Source organism: Talpa occidentalis, unplaced genomic scaffold (genome assembly GCF_014898055.3).
Source record: "Talpa occidentalis isolate TD23 unplaced genomic scaffold, MPIMG_talOcc4v2.1 talOcc4.3, whole genome shotgun sequence".
Lineage (NCBI taxonomy): Eukaryota > Metazoa > Chordata > Mammalia > Eulipotyphla > Talpidae > Talpa > Talpa occidentalis.
In genome coordinates this window covers 72,507,093-72,524,352 of record NW_023603184.1, presented here as the reverse complement: position 1 = coordinate 72,524,352, position 17,260 = coordinate 72,507,093, and the positions used below count along the sequence as shown (strand labels likewise).

The 17,260-nt window shown below is 39.3% G+C and overlaps 2 protein-coding genes across 3 annotated transcripts in view; one reads left to right on the top strand and one right to left on the bottom strand.

Moving 5' to 3' along the window:
• LCT (lactase) overlaps window positions 1-5,137 on the top strand; it is a 52,601-nt gene extending 47,464 nt beyond the window's left edge. The window contains 5 exon segments of the mRNA XM_037523285.2: window positions 1,514-1,648; window positions 3,040-3,266; window positions 3,895-4,122; window positions 4,664-4,851; window positions 4,853-5,137. Coding sequence (XP_037379182.2) covers window positions 1,514-1,648; window positions 3,040-3,266; window positions 3,895-4,122; window positions 4,664-4,851; window positions 4,853-4,885 — 811 coding nt within the window. The 3' untranslated portion in view covers window positions 4,886-5,137.
• Window positions 5,138-8,440: 3,303 nt separating this feature from the next.
• The window catches only part of UBXN4 (UBX domain protein 4), a 37,603-nt gene continuing 28,783 nt past the window's right edge, over window positions 8,441-17,260 (bottom strand). For both annotated transcript variants that reach the window (XM_037523286.2, XM_054699693.1), the window contains exons 10-13: window positions 17,143-17,245; window positions 15,676-15,807; window positions 13,207-13,406; window positions 8,441-9,071 (exon numbers count right to left, since the gene is read on the bottom strand). In XM_037523286.2, the coding sequence (XP_037379183.1) occupies window positions 8,933-9,071; window positions 13,207-13,406; window positions 15,676-15,807; window positions 17,143-17,245 (574 nt within the window). In that variant the 3' untranslated portion in view covers window positions 8,441-8,932. The remainder of the gene's footprint in view (window positions 9,072-13,206; window positions 13,407-15,675; window positions 15,808-17,142; window positions 17,246-17,260) is intronic.

The following is a 17,260-nucleotide window of genomic DNA, read 5'->3' as shown; positions in this document are numbered from 1 at the left end:
AATAAATTTTATTTTTATATTCCCCCATACAACTGCACATGCCCCATTCTGACCCCAATCCCTCCCCTCCCGGCCCCCACCCCCCAAAAAGTGTCTCTGGTTCATAGTTTTTTGTTGATTTTGATTTTTACTTTCTTATATTCATTTTCCTGGTCCCTTATTTAAGTTTTCTAGATTCCTGCTATGAGTGAGACCATCCGGTATTTTTCTTTTTCTTTCTGGCTTATTTCGCTGAGCATGATCCCTTCCAGCGCCATCCATGTTGCTGCAAATTGCATGTGTTTATCTTTTTTGAATGCTGAGTAATATTCCATGGTATATATGGACCACATCTTCTTGATCCAGTCATCTATTTTTGGGCATTTGGGCTGTTTCCAAAGCTTAGCTATTGTAAATAGTGCTGCTATAAACATAGGGGTGCAGGTGTTCTTTGGAATTGATGTTTCTGTGTCCTTTGGGTAAATACCTAGGAGTGGAATTGCTGGATCATATGGAAGCTCTATGTTTAGTAGGTCCAGAAATCTCCACACAGCTCTCCATAGTGGTTGGACCAGTTTGCATTCCCACCAACAGTGGGAAAGGATGATTTTGATCCCCAGTTTAATGGCTGCAGAAAGATGATGAAGGTGCCAGACAACTAAGCAGTAAAAACTCAAGGCAACCCTAAAGAGCAGTACCAGGGTCTCCCTGGCAGGATGTGTATGTGGCCAGGATCTGGCTGAGAGGAACCTGTAAGCATTATGCATGTAAGTCAAATGGTATAGAAAAGTCTCAAGAGCAGAGCAGTCCTGCCAATTGTTCTTACATTGAAAGAAAGCTATTTGAGGACCTGCTTTGGTTACATGTAGTTTTGCTTAAAATTGTTACTTTCAAGAACTGATCAACAAGCACTTACTGTATACAGAAAATGTTTCACCAAACGTTTATAAAAGTGCAGCAAAATCATGTGAACAGAAAAGTCTGTATCTTAAAAGTCCGTATCTCAAAAGTTTAATATATTAAATTTGTAAAAATATTTCCCAAGTAGGGATAAAAGGATTTTGGATAAAAGTGGCACCACTAACTAAACCACAACAAAAACGGGATAATTTATAAAGGGCAGAATACAGAAATAAGTATGATAAAAGATGTAACCTTACAAACATAAAGGATCAGTTTCATGGTACCTTAGACATGTCCTTGATTTCAAAATCCTGTACAGATGGTAAATATCAAAAGTTGCAAATATTTGAAGGAAATAAAGGTGTATCCCTGTATGTGGTGTGTTGGGGGGGGGACCTGAATGGGAGGTTCCTGAAAGGGTAACTTGTTTCATTTTGCCAGTAGGGAGAGGGACTTGCACTAAGGTGTGAGCAGACAAAGGACGGCTGGGTCCTTTTCAGCAGAGCTGGATGGGCCTCCTTGCGCTTGGCTAGCTTCCCCCTAGTGGCTGCACAATGTCTGTAGTTGACATTTCTCCCCAAAGTGTGACTGTTCCTCAAGTCTCAAGCCTTTTGTGGCTCTTTCCTCCCAGCCTCCCGGAGTTCACAGAGAGTGAGAAGAAGAGGATCAACGGCACCTATGACTTTTTTGGGTTCAACCACTACACCACCGTCCTGGCCTACAACCTCAACCACGCCGCCTGGATCTCCTCTTTTGACGCAGATAGGTAAGTGGGCCACGAGGGATCTGGAACAATCTTCTGAAAAGCCAGCAGCCAATGTCCCTTTGCCCAGCTTTTCCGTACAGGCCTGCACAGCCTCAGAAAACTCCCTCCTGCTGCCATATCCCAGGGTTGATTAAGATAATACCTAACCAAATCTTTATCAGGCTGAGAGTTACACAGATCAGGATTTCCAGTATGCTTCCCCTTTACACAAACATGCTTGGGATTTTTGCTTTTTTCCCCATGTTTTCAAAGAACTATTTTTCTCCCCTTCGTTTCCTTTTTTAGAAAAATTTGTTTCATTTATTCAGTCAAAATATATATATTTTTTCCTTTTTGGGCTAAAGGAACTATTTTTGTATTACATAAATATTATATATGCATGGTGGGCACATCACAAACCAAGAATAAGAAATCGTATCATTTCAAAAGTGTATGTGTGTGTAAACTACATTAGTTTAGTAAATATTTATATTCTGCATTATATTTATAAATCTGTATTACCAAAAAAAGCAGGATTATATGTACACACTATTCATTCCTTTTCTAACAAGCATCTTTTCCACATTGGTAGCCGTGACTCTGTCCAGGTTCTTTCTCCGAAAACAAACTGCCATGCCACCACTACATCCTGCAGCCATGATCTTGGCTTGCTGTTCGGGCTGAGAAGACTCCCCGCTTCTTAGTCCTGAGACTGTCCCCACAGTGATCTGAGCTCAACCTCACAAAATGCCTCACCTTTTTAGAAAGGATTTTGGATGGAAGACTTATCTCCACAGCTGATCCTTACTTGACAGAGAAAAAGGGAGCAGAGAAAGCATGTGTACACCCTTTTGGTGCACACACCCACCCCCCCCCTTTATCATTATCTATGGTTCTCACCTTGTCCAACACTGAAGAGGCAGTATCTTGGGCACTCAAAGTGGGTCCTAGCCTAACTGCTTCCTGTCATCACAAAGGAGGGCCCCAACCATTGGTGTTTGTGGTCACCCTGCAGTCTGTGTGAGAGATGTAGGTGAGTCAGTAGACCACATTCTCTGAAGACATAGGATGTTCATCCCACTGGGGATTGTGGGTAGGAAAACCCAGAGTCCATCTCACATCCAGTTCAGTGAGCTGTGATCTGTTGAAAGAGCTTGTGGAGGATCAGAAGCACGAGTAAAGACAACAAAAATAAATTAAGTGGCTTGTCCCAAGTTACACCTCACTGATGGTACAATGAGAATTAGTATATCCAGCTAATGAGAAGAGAATTTAAGGCAATTTGAATCTTCTGGTTTTAGTTAAGACTCTCAAGTCTAGAGAAAAGCCAAGGCTTTTCCTAGTACAAATCTGGTTGTTTTGTGCAAATGGCCTCTCTACAAAGCGAGACCTAACTATGTTTGAACTTGTAGGGGAGTTGCTTCCATCACAGATCGCTCTTGGTCAGACTCTGGCTCCTTCTGGCTGAAGATGACACCTTTCGGCTTTAGGAGGATCCTGAACTGGTTAAAGGAGGAGTACAACAATCCTCCAATTTATGTAACAGAGAATGGAGTGTCTCAACGGGGAGGAGAAGGGGACCTCAATGACACCGCAAGAATCTACTACCTCCGCAGATACATCAATGAGGCACTCAAAGGTATGACAGGTGCTCACCCCTTCCTCCATGTGCACCGCTCACTGTTGGAAACATCTGTTCATTTTCTCCATTTGGCTAGAAGCCAATAGGAAATGGCTGGCTTGTAGGGTCTTTCACTCCCCGTGCAAAAATCTGAGACTTTCAGACTTAGCAGAACAACCTGGGATGGGGCTTATGACAAGGGAATGGTAAGTAATACCAGGAATAACAGAATGAGCGACGCAGCAGCAATGAGCAAAGAATCAATAGCAAAGAAGGTCCTATTCTAGCTAAAACCTTTTCTAAGGGCCATTTTTTAAATAGGGAGAAGCATTAAGACTAAGGCACTGACCAAGACCAATATTCTGAGATGTGAAGACAGACCTGGTTGTATTACTTTGGTTATTTCACCCTTGCGGCTCCGGTTTAGGGCTGAGCCTGACTAAACTAATGCCAATGGCTATCCACAGAGGACCAATTAACAATTACTTCAAAGGGTGAGACAACTCCAGAGCTAAAAAAGCTCAGTTTGAGGGGCAAGTGGGGACCATGAGGAGTGCTTCACACTGGCACAGCCTGAGTAGGCAGGCCTGGGGAAAAGTGTCTCAGAAGACCAGGGAATCTTATGCTAGGACTTTTGTTTGGGCAGCTGTGCAGGACAAGGTGGACCTCCGAGGATACACGGTTTGGAGTCTGACGGACAACTTTGAGTGGGCCATGGGCTTTGAGGAGAGGTTTGGTCTGCATTTTGTAAACTACACTGACCCATCTCTACCAAGGATCCCCAGAGCATCAGTTAAGTTCTATGCATCAGTAACCCGGTGCAATGGATTCCCTGATCCTGCGACAGGACCACACCCTTGTCTCCAGCCAGAAGGTGAGATGTGGTTCTGGGAGAGACTGAAGCCAAAAGGTGAAAAAATGGATTTTTTTAAAGTCCATTTTCTTAATACCTTCCTCTCTGCCTCTCCATCCCCTTCATTTAATCAGTATTTCTTCGATTGCTCCAAACATTTCTTGGGATGGAACAAAGGAACTTAGAGTTAATGCTACTTCTAGAAACTTAGGCTCTGGTCTGGGAACAGCAAATCTAGATTCTTGTCCCAGCCTTACCACCAACTTCCTGTGCAACCTTAAGCAAGAAACTAGGCAGTTGTTTCTGGACCATTTCAAGAATCAAATACAGTGTCTGGCCCAATAAGGTGTCCAATATTTGTTAAATGACAAAAAAAAAAAACAACTAAAATGCATATATTACTATACAAATGTAAGACACAATTAGCCAATTTCTACTTAAGTTCATTCAGGGCTCAAAACTCCACGATGTACTCTCCCTGGGTATCTGTTTATCTTTTCTATTCAGTGATCTGGAGCCACTATGTTCCAGGGTATAAACTGTCCTTTGTTATTTCTCCTAGATGCTGGACCTACTGTCAGTCCCCCAAGAAAAGAAGAAGTTCAGTTCCTGGGCCTAACACTAGGTACAACAGATGCCCAGACAGCTTTATACATACTCTTTTCTCTTGTACTTCTTGGAGTCTGTGGTGTGGGATTTCTGGCCTACAAATACTGTAAGCATTCAAAGAGAAAAAACACAACCACACCAGCAACAGAAATGTAGCCCCACTTCTTCAATATGACCCATGAGTTACCACCTCCTCCAAATATAAAATCAGCCTAGCTTATTACCTTTGCCGCCACAAAACTCTTTGGGATATTACACTTTGCCTGTAACGGTTGCCTTCATAGAGGCTTTCTGCAATTCTTTGATCTCGAAGTATTTTAACTCCCTGATTAAAAATGGAAATATCTGTAACTTACCCCAGTATCATGAATTTATTTGGGCATCGATCCTGCAACTGATTCTTCAGGACATGTGCAGATCCTGAACACGTCTAGTGATTTTGAGCCATTTAATTTAACTTAGGATAAATCTGAATCAGGGGAGGCAGGGAATAGTTAAGACTAGAAACTACAAGGGTAGTCATAAAAAAAAAAAAAAAGCTAGGTAACAGAAAATATAAAGGAAAAAAGACTAAACATAAATCCAACTACTACCTATGAGAATGTGACAAAGGTAGCATGCTGAATCAGGAATGTGGTTTATTCCACAACTGGTGGTGGGTCAGCAGGTTTAGCTTTTGAGGATGTTAGCAGCAGGCATGGGAAAGGGAAATCAGATCCCTGCCCTGGTTACTAGACTTAAATGATAAAAAAAAAAATAATTATACCATGAGGTAATAGGATAGGTGGGTGAATTTTTAGATTAATTTTTGATCTGGAAGAGAATAAGCAAAAACTGAAGACCCAGCAGTCCTAAAGAGAAACACAAAACATTACCATCACCATACTCATCAAGCAGGTCTTGGTGGTGCGCTTACAGTACCAGCTATTTGGGAGGCTGAGGCAGGAAGATGACTTGAGCCCAGGAGTTCTTGGTGGTAGTGTGCTATGCAGACCGATATCTGCACTAAGTTCAGCACCATTATGGTGATCTCCCAGGAGTGGGGCAGCAGTAGGTTGTCTGAGAGGAGTGAGCCAGCCCAGGTTGGAAATGAAGCAGGTCAAAATTCCCATGCAGGTGAACATACTCATCAAAATATAAACAGGGAGGAAATATTTATAGCATAGGCTAGAAAAATGGCTTATTTTCTTAATGTACATGAAATTCTTACAAATCAGTGAGATGAAAAAGAAGAACTGATATAGAATACAAACAGGCAGTTCTCAGAAAATAAACAGAATTGGCCAATAATATGAAAAGATACTTAGCTTCAATCTTGGTCACCTGTAAAATGCATACAATTTTTCATTGTGTAATATGGTGTTGGCAAGGATATGGGAAATTCACATTTTCATACGCTGCTGGCTGACGTATAAATTCAAACAGCCTTTAGAGGAGGCAATGTAACGGCACCTTTTATAATCCAACTTGCAAAAACTCATTAATTCAGAGTTAAACAAATATATCCTCCAGGTATAATTTCACAACAAAAAGGCAACTTTCCCAAAGATGTTCACTAGAGCAATATTTACAGTAAAAAGACAATCTATGATAACCAATGAATACCACCAGAGGATGGAGAAGTTGGGGTATTTTCATCAAGTGGAATGCTATGCAGCCATTAATAACAATGAGGTAGCTATGTGTAGCTAGAGATGTTCAAGATTGTATAAGTAAAAGCAAGATGCAGAGTAGTATATATAATACGATCCCATTTATTTAAAAATAAAGATTACATATTTACTTATATGTATGCATAAAATTTTTGTTATGATTACAAAAGAAAGAAATGGAGTTACCTCTGGGGAATAGAACTGGGAGTAAAATGCAAGCAGAGATGACTTCATTTTAGAGTGATCTACAATGTTTTGAATGTTTTTTACCATGTATGTTGATTATAAAATAAGAGGATCTTCCTATTCAAAGATTATAAATCATTCTTTTATGCTTCTAAGACCTATATTTTTAATTTTTTTAATTTTTTTTTTTGGGGGGGGACCCTCGCCGGTGGCCGGGGATCGAACTGGCGCTGCAGAGGCTGTGGGCAGCATCGCAGCCCAGCGCTCAACCGCTGCGCCACCAGGGGAGGCCCAGACCTATATTTTTTAAAGGCAAATTGACTTGAGGTACTACATGTTCTTGCAAATAGATTTCTAATAGTTACTTGCAGGGCTACATCCATTTGACAGTTTTGCTTAATTAAAATCATATAATGCTATATTTTTTGAAATGACAAACCTTTACTTAAATGGAATGGTTGAGATTTTTCTTTATCAAACTCATTCTTAAACTACAGAAATATTATTACAGAAAATTGGAAAAAAGTACAAAAGAAAACTAAAATGATAGCCTCTCTTATTGTTATTAATGTTTTGGTATGTTTTCTTTTTCCTTTATATATATTAATACATAGTATGATCTAGATATGAAATGTGTTAAAGCTGAGATCATACTGTACCTACAACTCTGTACCCTGCTTTTTCTAATATATAACAGGTATTTGATAAATGTTAGATTTATTTACTGAACGTATTGTACCATTCCTCTAGTTAATCTGCAGAAGACGTTTAGTTTCTAGTTTGTAAGTAAAATAGTTCATACCTAAACATTTTTTGAGTTGTTCCCCTATCTGTACAACTCGGGTACATTTTTACTCCTCCGTATGTACACATGCTTCACACACCCTCCCCCAAACCTCCTGTGCAAATATCCTATCCCTTTCTTTTCCCTAAACCTTCTTCCCCTATTCCCTCTGGCTACCAATAACAAGATAATTTTTCACTAAGTTGAAGTTTTGTTTTCACTATATTTTTGCCAGGTTTTTGTGTTTTGTTGTTCTTTTTATGTTCATGCTAACTTTCACTTAGCATGATCACCTCTAGGTCCATCCATTTTTTCCCAAAGGCACTATTTTCATCTTTGTTAATAGCTGAGTAGTATTCCATTGATACACCTGTACTTCATTTGCATCGAGAGTATGAAATATTTAAGGTTTCTGATAATGGTTTTCAGAAAATTATTAGCAGTTTTTATTCTTACCAACAGCATAGCCCATCTCACTATTTCCTTGCCAACACTATTACCATTTTAAAAAGTCCTTGTTATTTCACAGATTGAAAAAAAAATTTGCTGGGAATTTCTTCCTCCTGTTACAAAAGTCAAAAAAAAAACCTATGTTCTTTCCAGAGCAATACCTTCCAATCTAACCAGAACTGTTAAACTAACTCCCTTTTCAAAACATTATTTAGTAGTGTCTACTACCAAAAACATATGGAAAAAATAGCATATTTAGATTAAGCATACTTTAAATTCTTAAGATTAACCATATTTGTAAAAAGGCCTATCTTTTATTACAGAGTCTTGTACTACACTAGTAAGTGATTTAGGTCACTGAAGTGTGATTGACAGCAAAACTTCAGTATAAAGATGAGAAGATGAGAGCAGTTCTTTGCATTTAATAAGAACAAAACCCTAAAAACATTATACAAAGTGCTGCCTCAGTGATTTAGGCGAGACAGTAACATAGTATCTGTGTCAAAATTTCTTTTTGGTGATATTTAAGGTAAGGTGGTCAGCTACTTTCCTGAGCAGTGATGGGGGAAATAAAAGACACATGACTTCAACAGAGTCCTGTGCAATGAAAGGATGCTAGGATAACAAAATTTAAAGCAAAAAGATCACCTCAATTTTTGGAAAAGACTTTTTTTTTATTCAGTGTTTAAGATTAAAAACTACAAGATTTTGCTTGCAGCAGATGAGAAAGAGAGAAAAGTTAAACATAAATTATCTGATTCACTAGTTAAAATGCTGAGACCCAGAATCAAATTAAGGACATACTATTTTCTTGTGTGGGCTTTAGAATTTTGGAGCAAAATAGTTCTAAACAAAATGTATCATCTGAGAGCACAGGGCTAATGTATATATGAAATATTGAATAAGAAAGCTGATAAAGGGAGGCTGTGGCAGATCTGATTCTTTTAGGCTTCTAGTAGTTGGTTACCATATGCAAGGACCTAGCAGCCAGTTATTTTATTTCTTGACTTATCTGAATTTAACCCACTAAGTAGGAATAAAGAGACACTTTATAGATAAGCTGGAAAACAACACAGTCCCAATTCTCAGTAGAATTTTAGTTGAACTAAATCATGAGAAACAATGATTATTGCACAAATCGTACTTGTCACTACATCTGTTGAGTAGAATTTCCATTCCAAGTGTTGTTTTCATCTTCACCGTCATCTTGAGTCCTCAATCTATATATCTTCCCTTCCTTTTTAAAGTCTTCCCCCCGTTTCTCCAGCACTCTTTTTCTGACTGGTTCCCTGATTAACAAGAGAGATAAAAAGAGAATATAAAGTGAAAACAGCAATACAAAGCTATTTCCTTTTAACTTCCATTAGTATAGGCAACTATATTTTAAGATTTGGGTGATATCTACCAGACTTTCATATAACTTCTTTTATATATCTTTTCTCCATCAAATAAGCCAAATTATTTTCCATTTCCATGTATTTGACTTACTAATAAAATTTAAAATAGTGGGGCCATCTGCCAACTAACCTTCCCTTTACTAATGCAAGGTGATACATCTACTAAAAACATAACTTACACAGGACCCTAAAGGCTACCCAAAGCTCAATTTACAGTCTAATTTACAGAAATGGTCAGTTAGCAATTGTTAATCCTCTCATAATCCTTTTTTTTTAATGTTTTATTTATTTATACAAGAGCTGGGGTACAGGCCAGAGGCACGGGAGGGTGAGAGGACTCACAGAGACAGAGAGGGGAGCAGTGGGTGCGACAGGAGAGGTGTGCAATGCTATGTGGGGTATCTCCCTGGCCGGCCAGGAATCGAACCCACACTGCAGAGGCTGCGGACAGTCTCACAGCGCTGTGCTAACCCGCTGAACCACCGGGGAGGTCCCCTCTCATAATCTTTGATTTGTATATAAACAATAATAAAATAAGACTTCATCTGAAAATAGGAAGGAAACAGGTAAAATTTAAACTAACAGGTTCTACAACACTGGAGAGGAAGTGAAGGAGACAGAGAATAAAGAAAACCAAGACATAAAACTTCACCTTCTCAAATAACATTCACTCTACTTTGCCCCAACAAAAGACCTTTTTCCATTTCTGAGAAAAGTTTTAAGAACATAGAGCAAAAATCCTTTACTTCAGTAATTAAGGATTAAATGCTTCTCCCCCTATTGCTTAATAAAAGTTCTAAAATTTAGTACCACCAAAGACTAGATTGAATGCTATTCTAAGACTAGAGAATTTCCTTGTGTCACCACTTAAATGCACTAAGATATAACTGCTCTTCCTGTCTAGAAGTTGAGAGAAATCAAGATAAAGACTAAATATTTATATAAATCATCTAGAGACTTGAAACTACCTCCTTAATGACTACAGGCAGAGGTAGGAATTTTCCTTACTTAGCACACAGGCTTGGTGTAAATATTTGCTGCAATGCCTATTTATAGGCCTAACAGTGTTTATCAGTGCAGGTATATAGTTATGAAATGGCTCAATTATTACAAGATGGTATAATCTTACCTAGGAAAATACTTCCTGTTAACCTGTGTCAAATATGTAGAATCTTATTAGACGCATGAAGTAAAAACAGTGCTGTCTATAAATGTTATTACCATGATAACCTTTGCTATCTGCAATGGAAGAGGAGCCTCTTGTACAAAAAAACACACATTGATCAATGGAACATACTAGAGAGTCCAGAGTTACATCCCAGCATATATAATCAACTAATATTCAACAAGGGAGCCAAGAACACCCCACAGGGAAAAGATTAATCTCTTCAACCAATGGTGCTGGGAAACTGAAGGAAAACATTAATTAGCACAATGAATCTGGAACTCTATCTCAAACCATTCATATAAATTAACTTAAAGTCCTAGACATCAGGTTTAATATTATAACTCCTGAAGCAAGCATAGAAAAGAACTTCCTTGACATTGGTCTTAGCAGTGATTTTTTTTCGGTTATGACACTAAGTGTACAAACGACAAAAGCAAAATCAAATTGGACTACATCAAACTCAAGTTTCTGAACAGCACAACAAAAATAAAGACAGGGCCTCCCCGGTGGCGCAGCAGGTTGAGTGCAGCGCTGTAAAGCTGTCCGCAGCCTCTGCAATTGCGGGTTCGAGTCCCGGCTGACCAGGGAGAAACCCACATGGTGCGGCAGACCTCTCCTGTCTCGCCCCTGCTCCCCTCAGCAGTGTACGTCGGTCCTTCTGCCTGTTCTGCTCCCCTCTCTGGCTCTGGTGAATTCTCTCACCCTCCCATGCCTCTGACCTGTACCTCAGTTCTTGTATAAATAAATAAAATCTTAAAAAAAAAAACAAACCAAAAAAATAAAGACAATCTACAGAATGGGAGAAAATCTTGGCAAAACATGTGTCAAATAAGGGGTTAATATAAAGCACTCCTACTCAAAGTAAATGTATAGTCAACAGACAAGTAAAAAAATGCTGAACACCACTAGTACACCTCACAATCACAATGAGATCACCTCATACCCTCTAAAATAGCTATTAAAAAAAAGTAAGACAACAGGTGCTGGCAAGGATATGGTAATAAGGAACATTTGTACGCTGTTAGTGGGAATGTAAATAGACCCAATCACCATGGAAAACAATATAGAGGATTCTCAAAAAATTAAAAATGCACCTACCATAAAATTCAGCACTTCCACTAATGGGGGTATATACCCAAAGAAATGAAAACAGTATTTTGAAGAGATACATGCATGCCCATGTTTACTAAAACATTACTCACAATACCCAAGCTATACAAACAACCTAAACTCGATCAAATGGGTGAATGGATAAAAAAGAGATGGTATGCAGTCCTGTGCCACTTAACATTTGGAACATTATCTGAGAAGTATGTCTTTAGGCCATTTCTTTGTATGAATATCATAATTATCCAAACTCAGACAGTATAGCTACACTGTACAGCATAGCTTATATGTAGTCTGTCATTGATGAAGACATGAAGTGATGCAGGACTGTATGGTATGATATCACTTGTATGTAGAATCTAAAAAAGTCAAACTTGTAAAATGGTGATTAGCAAGGGATGGAGTATAGGGGAATAAGATTATTGCTTAGTAACACCAACTTGTTATAAGCAGTAAATAAACTATAGTGCTTCATAATGAATATAGAGAGCAAAATTGTCCTGCAATTATGTAATGTGATGAATATCACTATAACAGCAATCATTACAATATATAAATGTAGCAAAGTAACACACTGTGTACCTTAAATTTACACAATGTTATATGTCAATTAAAAATAACTGGTAAGGGGGCCTCCCCTGGTGGGTCAGTGTTGAGCACTGGGCTGCGAAGCTGTCCGAAGCCTCTATGGCTCCGGTTCAATCCCCGGCTGCTCCCCGGCCACCAGAGGAGGGTCCCACATGGCGCGCAGACCTCTCCTGCCGCCCGCTGCTCCCCTCAGCAGTGTGCTTCGGTCCTTCTGCCTGCTCTGCTCCCTGCTCTGGCTCTGGTGAATTCTCTCACCCTCCCGTGCTTCTGACTGTACCCAGTGCTTATATAAATAAATTAAAAAACAAAACAAAACTGGTAAGGGCCCCCTGGTGGCGCAAGGGGTTAAAGTATCAGCACTTTGAAGTTATCCGCTGCAGTCACTAACCCACATGGTGCAGCAGACCTCTCCTGCCTCGCTGGCTTCTCCCCTCAGGAGTGTATTTCAGTGGATCTCCCTGTTCTGCTCCCCACTCTGTCTCTGGTGAATCCTCTCAACACCCACCACCTCAGGTCTACACCCCAGTTCTTGTATATATACAAAAATAAATCTTAAAAAAAAAACTGGGTAAGGCCTCTTGTTAAGGGGGCAAAATAACTCTCTGGAGGCAGCCCCATTTTCAAGGGAAAATCCAGTATGTAGAACAATGCTCTGAATGACCCAGAGAAGATGATCAGTCAGCAGATCAAAGAACTATTATTTAGAGCACACTGATCTCTGTAAAGAAATTACAACAAAGTGACTGAGAAATTAATAAAATGAAATATCTTCTGTTAGGTGAAACTTGGCTATCAAGAAAGATCTTACTATTTATAACTGAGGGAAAAATGCCTTTATAGTTACAGGATAGAGAATTCAACGAATGAAAAAATAAAAACAGTAGAGGCTATTTTCCACGAACAGGTTTTGGAAATATGGCTAACAGAAACAATGAGAAAACTCAAGTAGTGAGCGTCCCAGGAGAAACGTGATTTAAGTTTCAGAACACTCGGGTTCTTTCCCCCACATCACTATAGGGCCTGGGGAGAACACAGACAGAAAGAAGGTAAAGTATCCGTAACAAAATTACTGATCAATAAATATATCTGAAACTTGAAAAAAAATAAATAAAATGAGGTATTGGCATTACTAACATATTTTGCAAATTAGAAAAACACAGATACCTTTTTTCTGAGTTGCTAGATGAGGCAAGGTTTGGGGGTTCTGATGATGTTGCTCTCACTGAGGTCTGTGCAGGAGGATTACTAAATAGGAAGTTGCTAATCAATCTCCAGATGGCAAGGAATGGGTAAAGTACTGTCCCCAACAATGTCCAAATGTCTCCGCTTGAAGAATGTACTATGGATGTAGTTGGTCTTCCTGCCTAAAAATTAAGAAATAAGCCCAATTAAAGACCACAACAACCCAATCACATCACACACAGGATTCTAGACGAATCTTTTATCTGGAAAAGACAGTTCCACTGATTTTAGTTTACTGAAAGGAGGCAAAACTACCATCTTTTTGGAACTTCTGGAGCTGTTTTTTAAAGGGATCATCACAACAGAAACAAAGTCTTGGTGAATGATTTTTTGGAATAACATAATTGGTCTTATAATTGAAGTATTTCTCACTCTGGGGACGTTACACAGTTAATACAAAGGTAGGTTGATTGGTTGGTTTTTAACATTAAATCTCTTCTCCATTTCAATGTTACTATAAAGATATTTTACTTATATCTTCATTTTAATGTTAGATATTGAATACATTTCACTAAACTTTTTCCCCACAAAGAAATGTTTTAGTTTCTGACTGTGACATCTAAATAAAATATTAACTTGAGAGATAACTAAACAAAAATCTAATGAAAATATGACAAGACTCCTCAACAGGGCCTCCTGGTGGCGCAGCAGGTTGAGCGTAGCACTGTGAAGCTGTCCACAGCCTCTGCAGCGCGGGTTCGATTCCCGGCCAGCCAGGGAGATACACACATGGCGTGGCAGACCTCTCCTGTCTCACCCACTGCTCCCCTCAGCATAGTTTTTGGTCCCTCTGCCTGTTCCGTTCCCTGCTCTGTCTCTGGTGAATCCTGTCACCCTCCCGCGGCTCTGGCCTGTATCCCCATTATTGCATAAATAAATAAATCTTAAAAAAAAAAAAAAAGACTTCTCTACAATTTAAGAGGCAGCATAACTGAACACTAATGAGCATCAGTGATTTTCTCAGATTTTGGGCAAGAGTTTCCTTCTTCCTATTTCATGTGCTTTGCAGATTCTGAAACTATGAAATATTATATATGCAAATTTCAGTACTCTTACATCTTTGACCCTCCTCTAACTAGCAAATACAAATTATAGGCAGCACTTTTCAGTGCATTATTTGTTGTGAAGAAACCATTTTTTCCCCTTAAACACTTATATCAATATGTTCCCATTTGGAAGGAACTACCCTATTTACTGTTTCTTGGGAATTTTATATAGCAAATTTCACTTTAAACCTTAACAACACAAAGGTTTTCAGGGCAAGGTTTGATTCAGTTCATTTCGCTTTCGTATATAATGCCTGTAATGCTGAGAACTACATCCAAGAAGAGAGCAAATGCATCTCCAGCTTCTACTAATTCAATGACAGGCAGCACCAAAAGCAGTGAAATGAGGAATAAGAACATCTGTTGTGTAGAAATTGAGGTCCTGACGTTGGGATCTGAGGTGTACAGATCTTGAGGGGTGGAGATTTCTATTAAGAAGTACAAGTATAATTGTGACTTGAAATAATCCTTTTCTGGAGCTCCACATGACAGTGTGTTCCAGGAAGCAGCCATTACAGGAATTGGAATATTAAGATAATTAAACTTTGGTAATGAAATTAACAACTTTAATAAGAAAAGTCTTGCTTTTAAAAAAGGGAAAGTTTCAGGGGCCTCCCTGGTGGTGCAGCGGTTGAGCGCTGGGTTGCGAAGCTGCCCGCGGCCTCTGGGGCGCCGGTTCGATCCCCGGCTGCTCCCCGGCCACCAGAGGAGGGTCCCACATGGCGTGCAGACCTCTCCTGCCGCCCGCTGCTCCCCTCAGCAGTGTACTTCGGTCCTTCTGCCTGCTCTGCTCCCCGCTCTGGCTCTGGTGAATTCTCTCACCCTCCCGCCTTCTGACTGTACCCAGTGCTTGTATAAACAAACAAACAAACAAACAAACAAATAAATAAATAAAACATGCCTCTATTTAAAAAAAAAAAAAAAAAGTTGAAAATTAAACTATTGATCAGAGGCACTGCAGGGGAGGGGAGGGAGAGGGATCAAAACAGGGGAGGGAATGTGTTCTTACACAAGGGACTATGGTGATGGTGCACAGGTGAACTGGGGATGGGGATTTGACAGGACTACACCTGAAAAAAAAAAAAAGCATGCAGTGTACAAAAAGAACGATGCACAATATAAAAAATATTTAAAAAAAAAAAAAGAAAAACTATTTTGTGCCTTATAAAAAGTATTAGCAATACAACACAGGGTAATGGAACAATAAATCAATCTACTATTTTTAGATAATTTGAACTTCAATTACCACAGTACACCTCTGACCTTCTCTTCTAGTAATTACAAGAAACATTAAAAACAGAATAAATACGTTAAGGAAAAAAAAATAACGCGTGTGTATACATACTGGTAGCAGTACCACTGAAGCACTTGGGGCAAGTTCCAAATCCATTAATTTCTTTTTATAATCATCTTTGGTAAATTCCCTCCTGGGAAACATGGTTGCTAATGAAAAATTACCGTAAGTGTTGCCAACAGTCTGTAACATAAAAAATTTCAAACTTTACAACTGTGCATTTACAGATATTATATACTTTTATGCATCCAAAATGATAGCTTTAGTTAAAAAAAATTGCCTTTATTTATTTGTTATTTTTTTCTTTTACGATTTATTTTATTTACTTCTGCATAGAAGAACTGGGATTTAGGCCAGAGGTTTTGGTGGTGGGGGGAGCAGTGAGAGGATTCACCAGAGACAGCAGGGAGCTGAACAGGCAGACTGACTGAAATACACTGCTGAGGGGAGCAGTAGGGAGACGAGAGGGGTAGACAGGAGAGGTCTGCTGCACTATATGTGGGTTAGCTCCCTGGCAGGGGATCCAACTCAGGCCACAGTTGTGATAGTGTGATTGCGCTGAGACTTAAGCCTTGCACCACCAGGAAGGCCCTAAATTGCCTTAATTTAAAAGGTTCATTTAAATGTAAACTCAAAAAAATTTGTAAAATCTTTGTGCTTTCAAAAGTATCTCAAAGTTACCAAACCTAAATTTTTAAAAAGCACTCATAACTCCGAAATGACCACAAACTAGCAAGAATATAGTTCCTAAGGCCTCTCTGGCGCCCCAAGGGGTTAAGACCCATCCTATGAAGCTATTTGCAGCCACTGCAGCATGAGTTCGATCCCCGGCCAGGGAGCTACCCACATGGCACGGCAGACCTCTCCTGACTCACCTGCTGCTCCACTCAGCAGTATATTTCAGTCAATCTGCCTGTTCTGTTCCCCATTTTGCCTCTGGTGAATCCTCTCACCCCCCACATTTCTGGCCTGTACCCCAGTTCTTATATGCATAAATAAATAAATCTTTTAAAAGTCTATAAAGAGACTTAAAAAGAATATAGTTCCTAAAGTCATGTCAATAAACTGGATTAAAAAATGAACAATTATGTAACCTTTAATTATGGCTCCACTTTGTCATTTAGGGCTATCACAACCCAGGGACAAATTTCTAGTAGTATCTCACAAATACACATATGGATTACAGCTATTAAAAATCTACAACAGACCAGAATCTCTGTCATAAAACATTAGGAGTTTTTGCATCCTCCTTTTCCAGGTGAGCATACTAAGCAGAGAGAAGTCTCCACAGTCTATTATACAGTATCAGCAAATTCCTACTTTGTACAACAAACAGCTATGCTGTTCTCATATGGCACTAACATATTACAAAAGCTTCACAGCATCCGAGAGATGTCTTGGGCCTCTCTTCTGGGCATAAATCAAGGCTCACTGATATTTTTCAAAGTCTGCTTTGAAATTTTCCATTGCTACATTTTAATGACCTGCACATCTATCTTTACTCAAGATATAAATTACCTGTGCAGCAAACTGTCTTGCTTCCTCTAGAGGAGCATCAGAAGGGAACTGATTTGTAAAGGAAGAACCATCAGGAAGACGGAATTGAATTCTTGCAATAGTGCTATGAAGAAAGAAA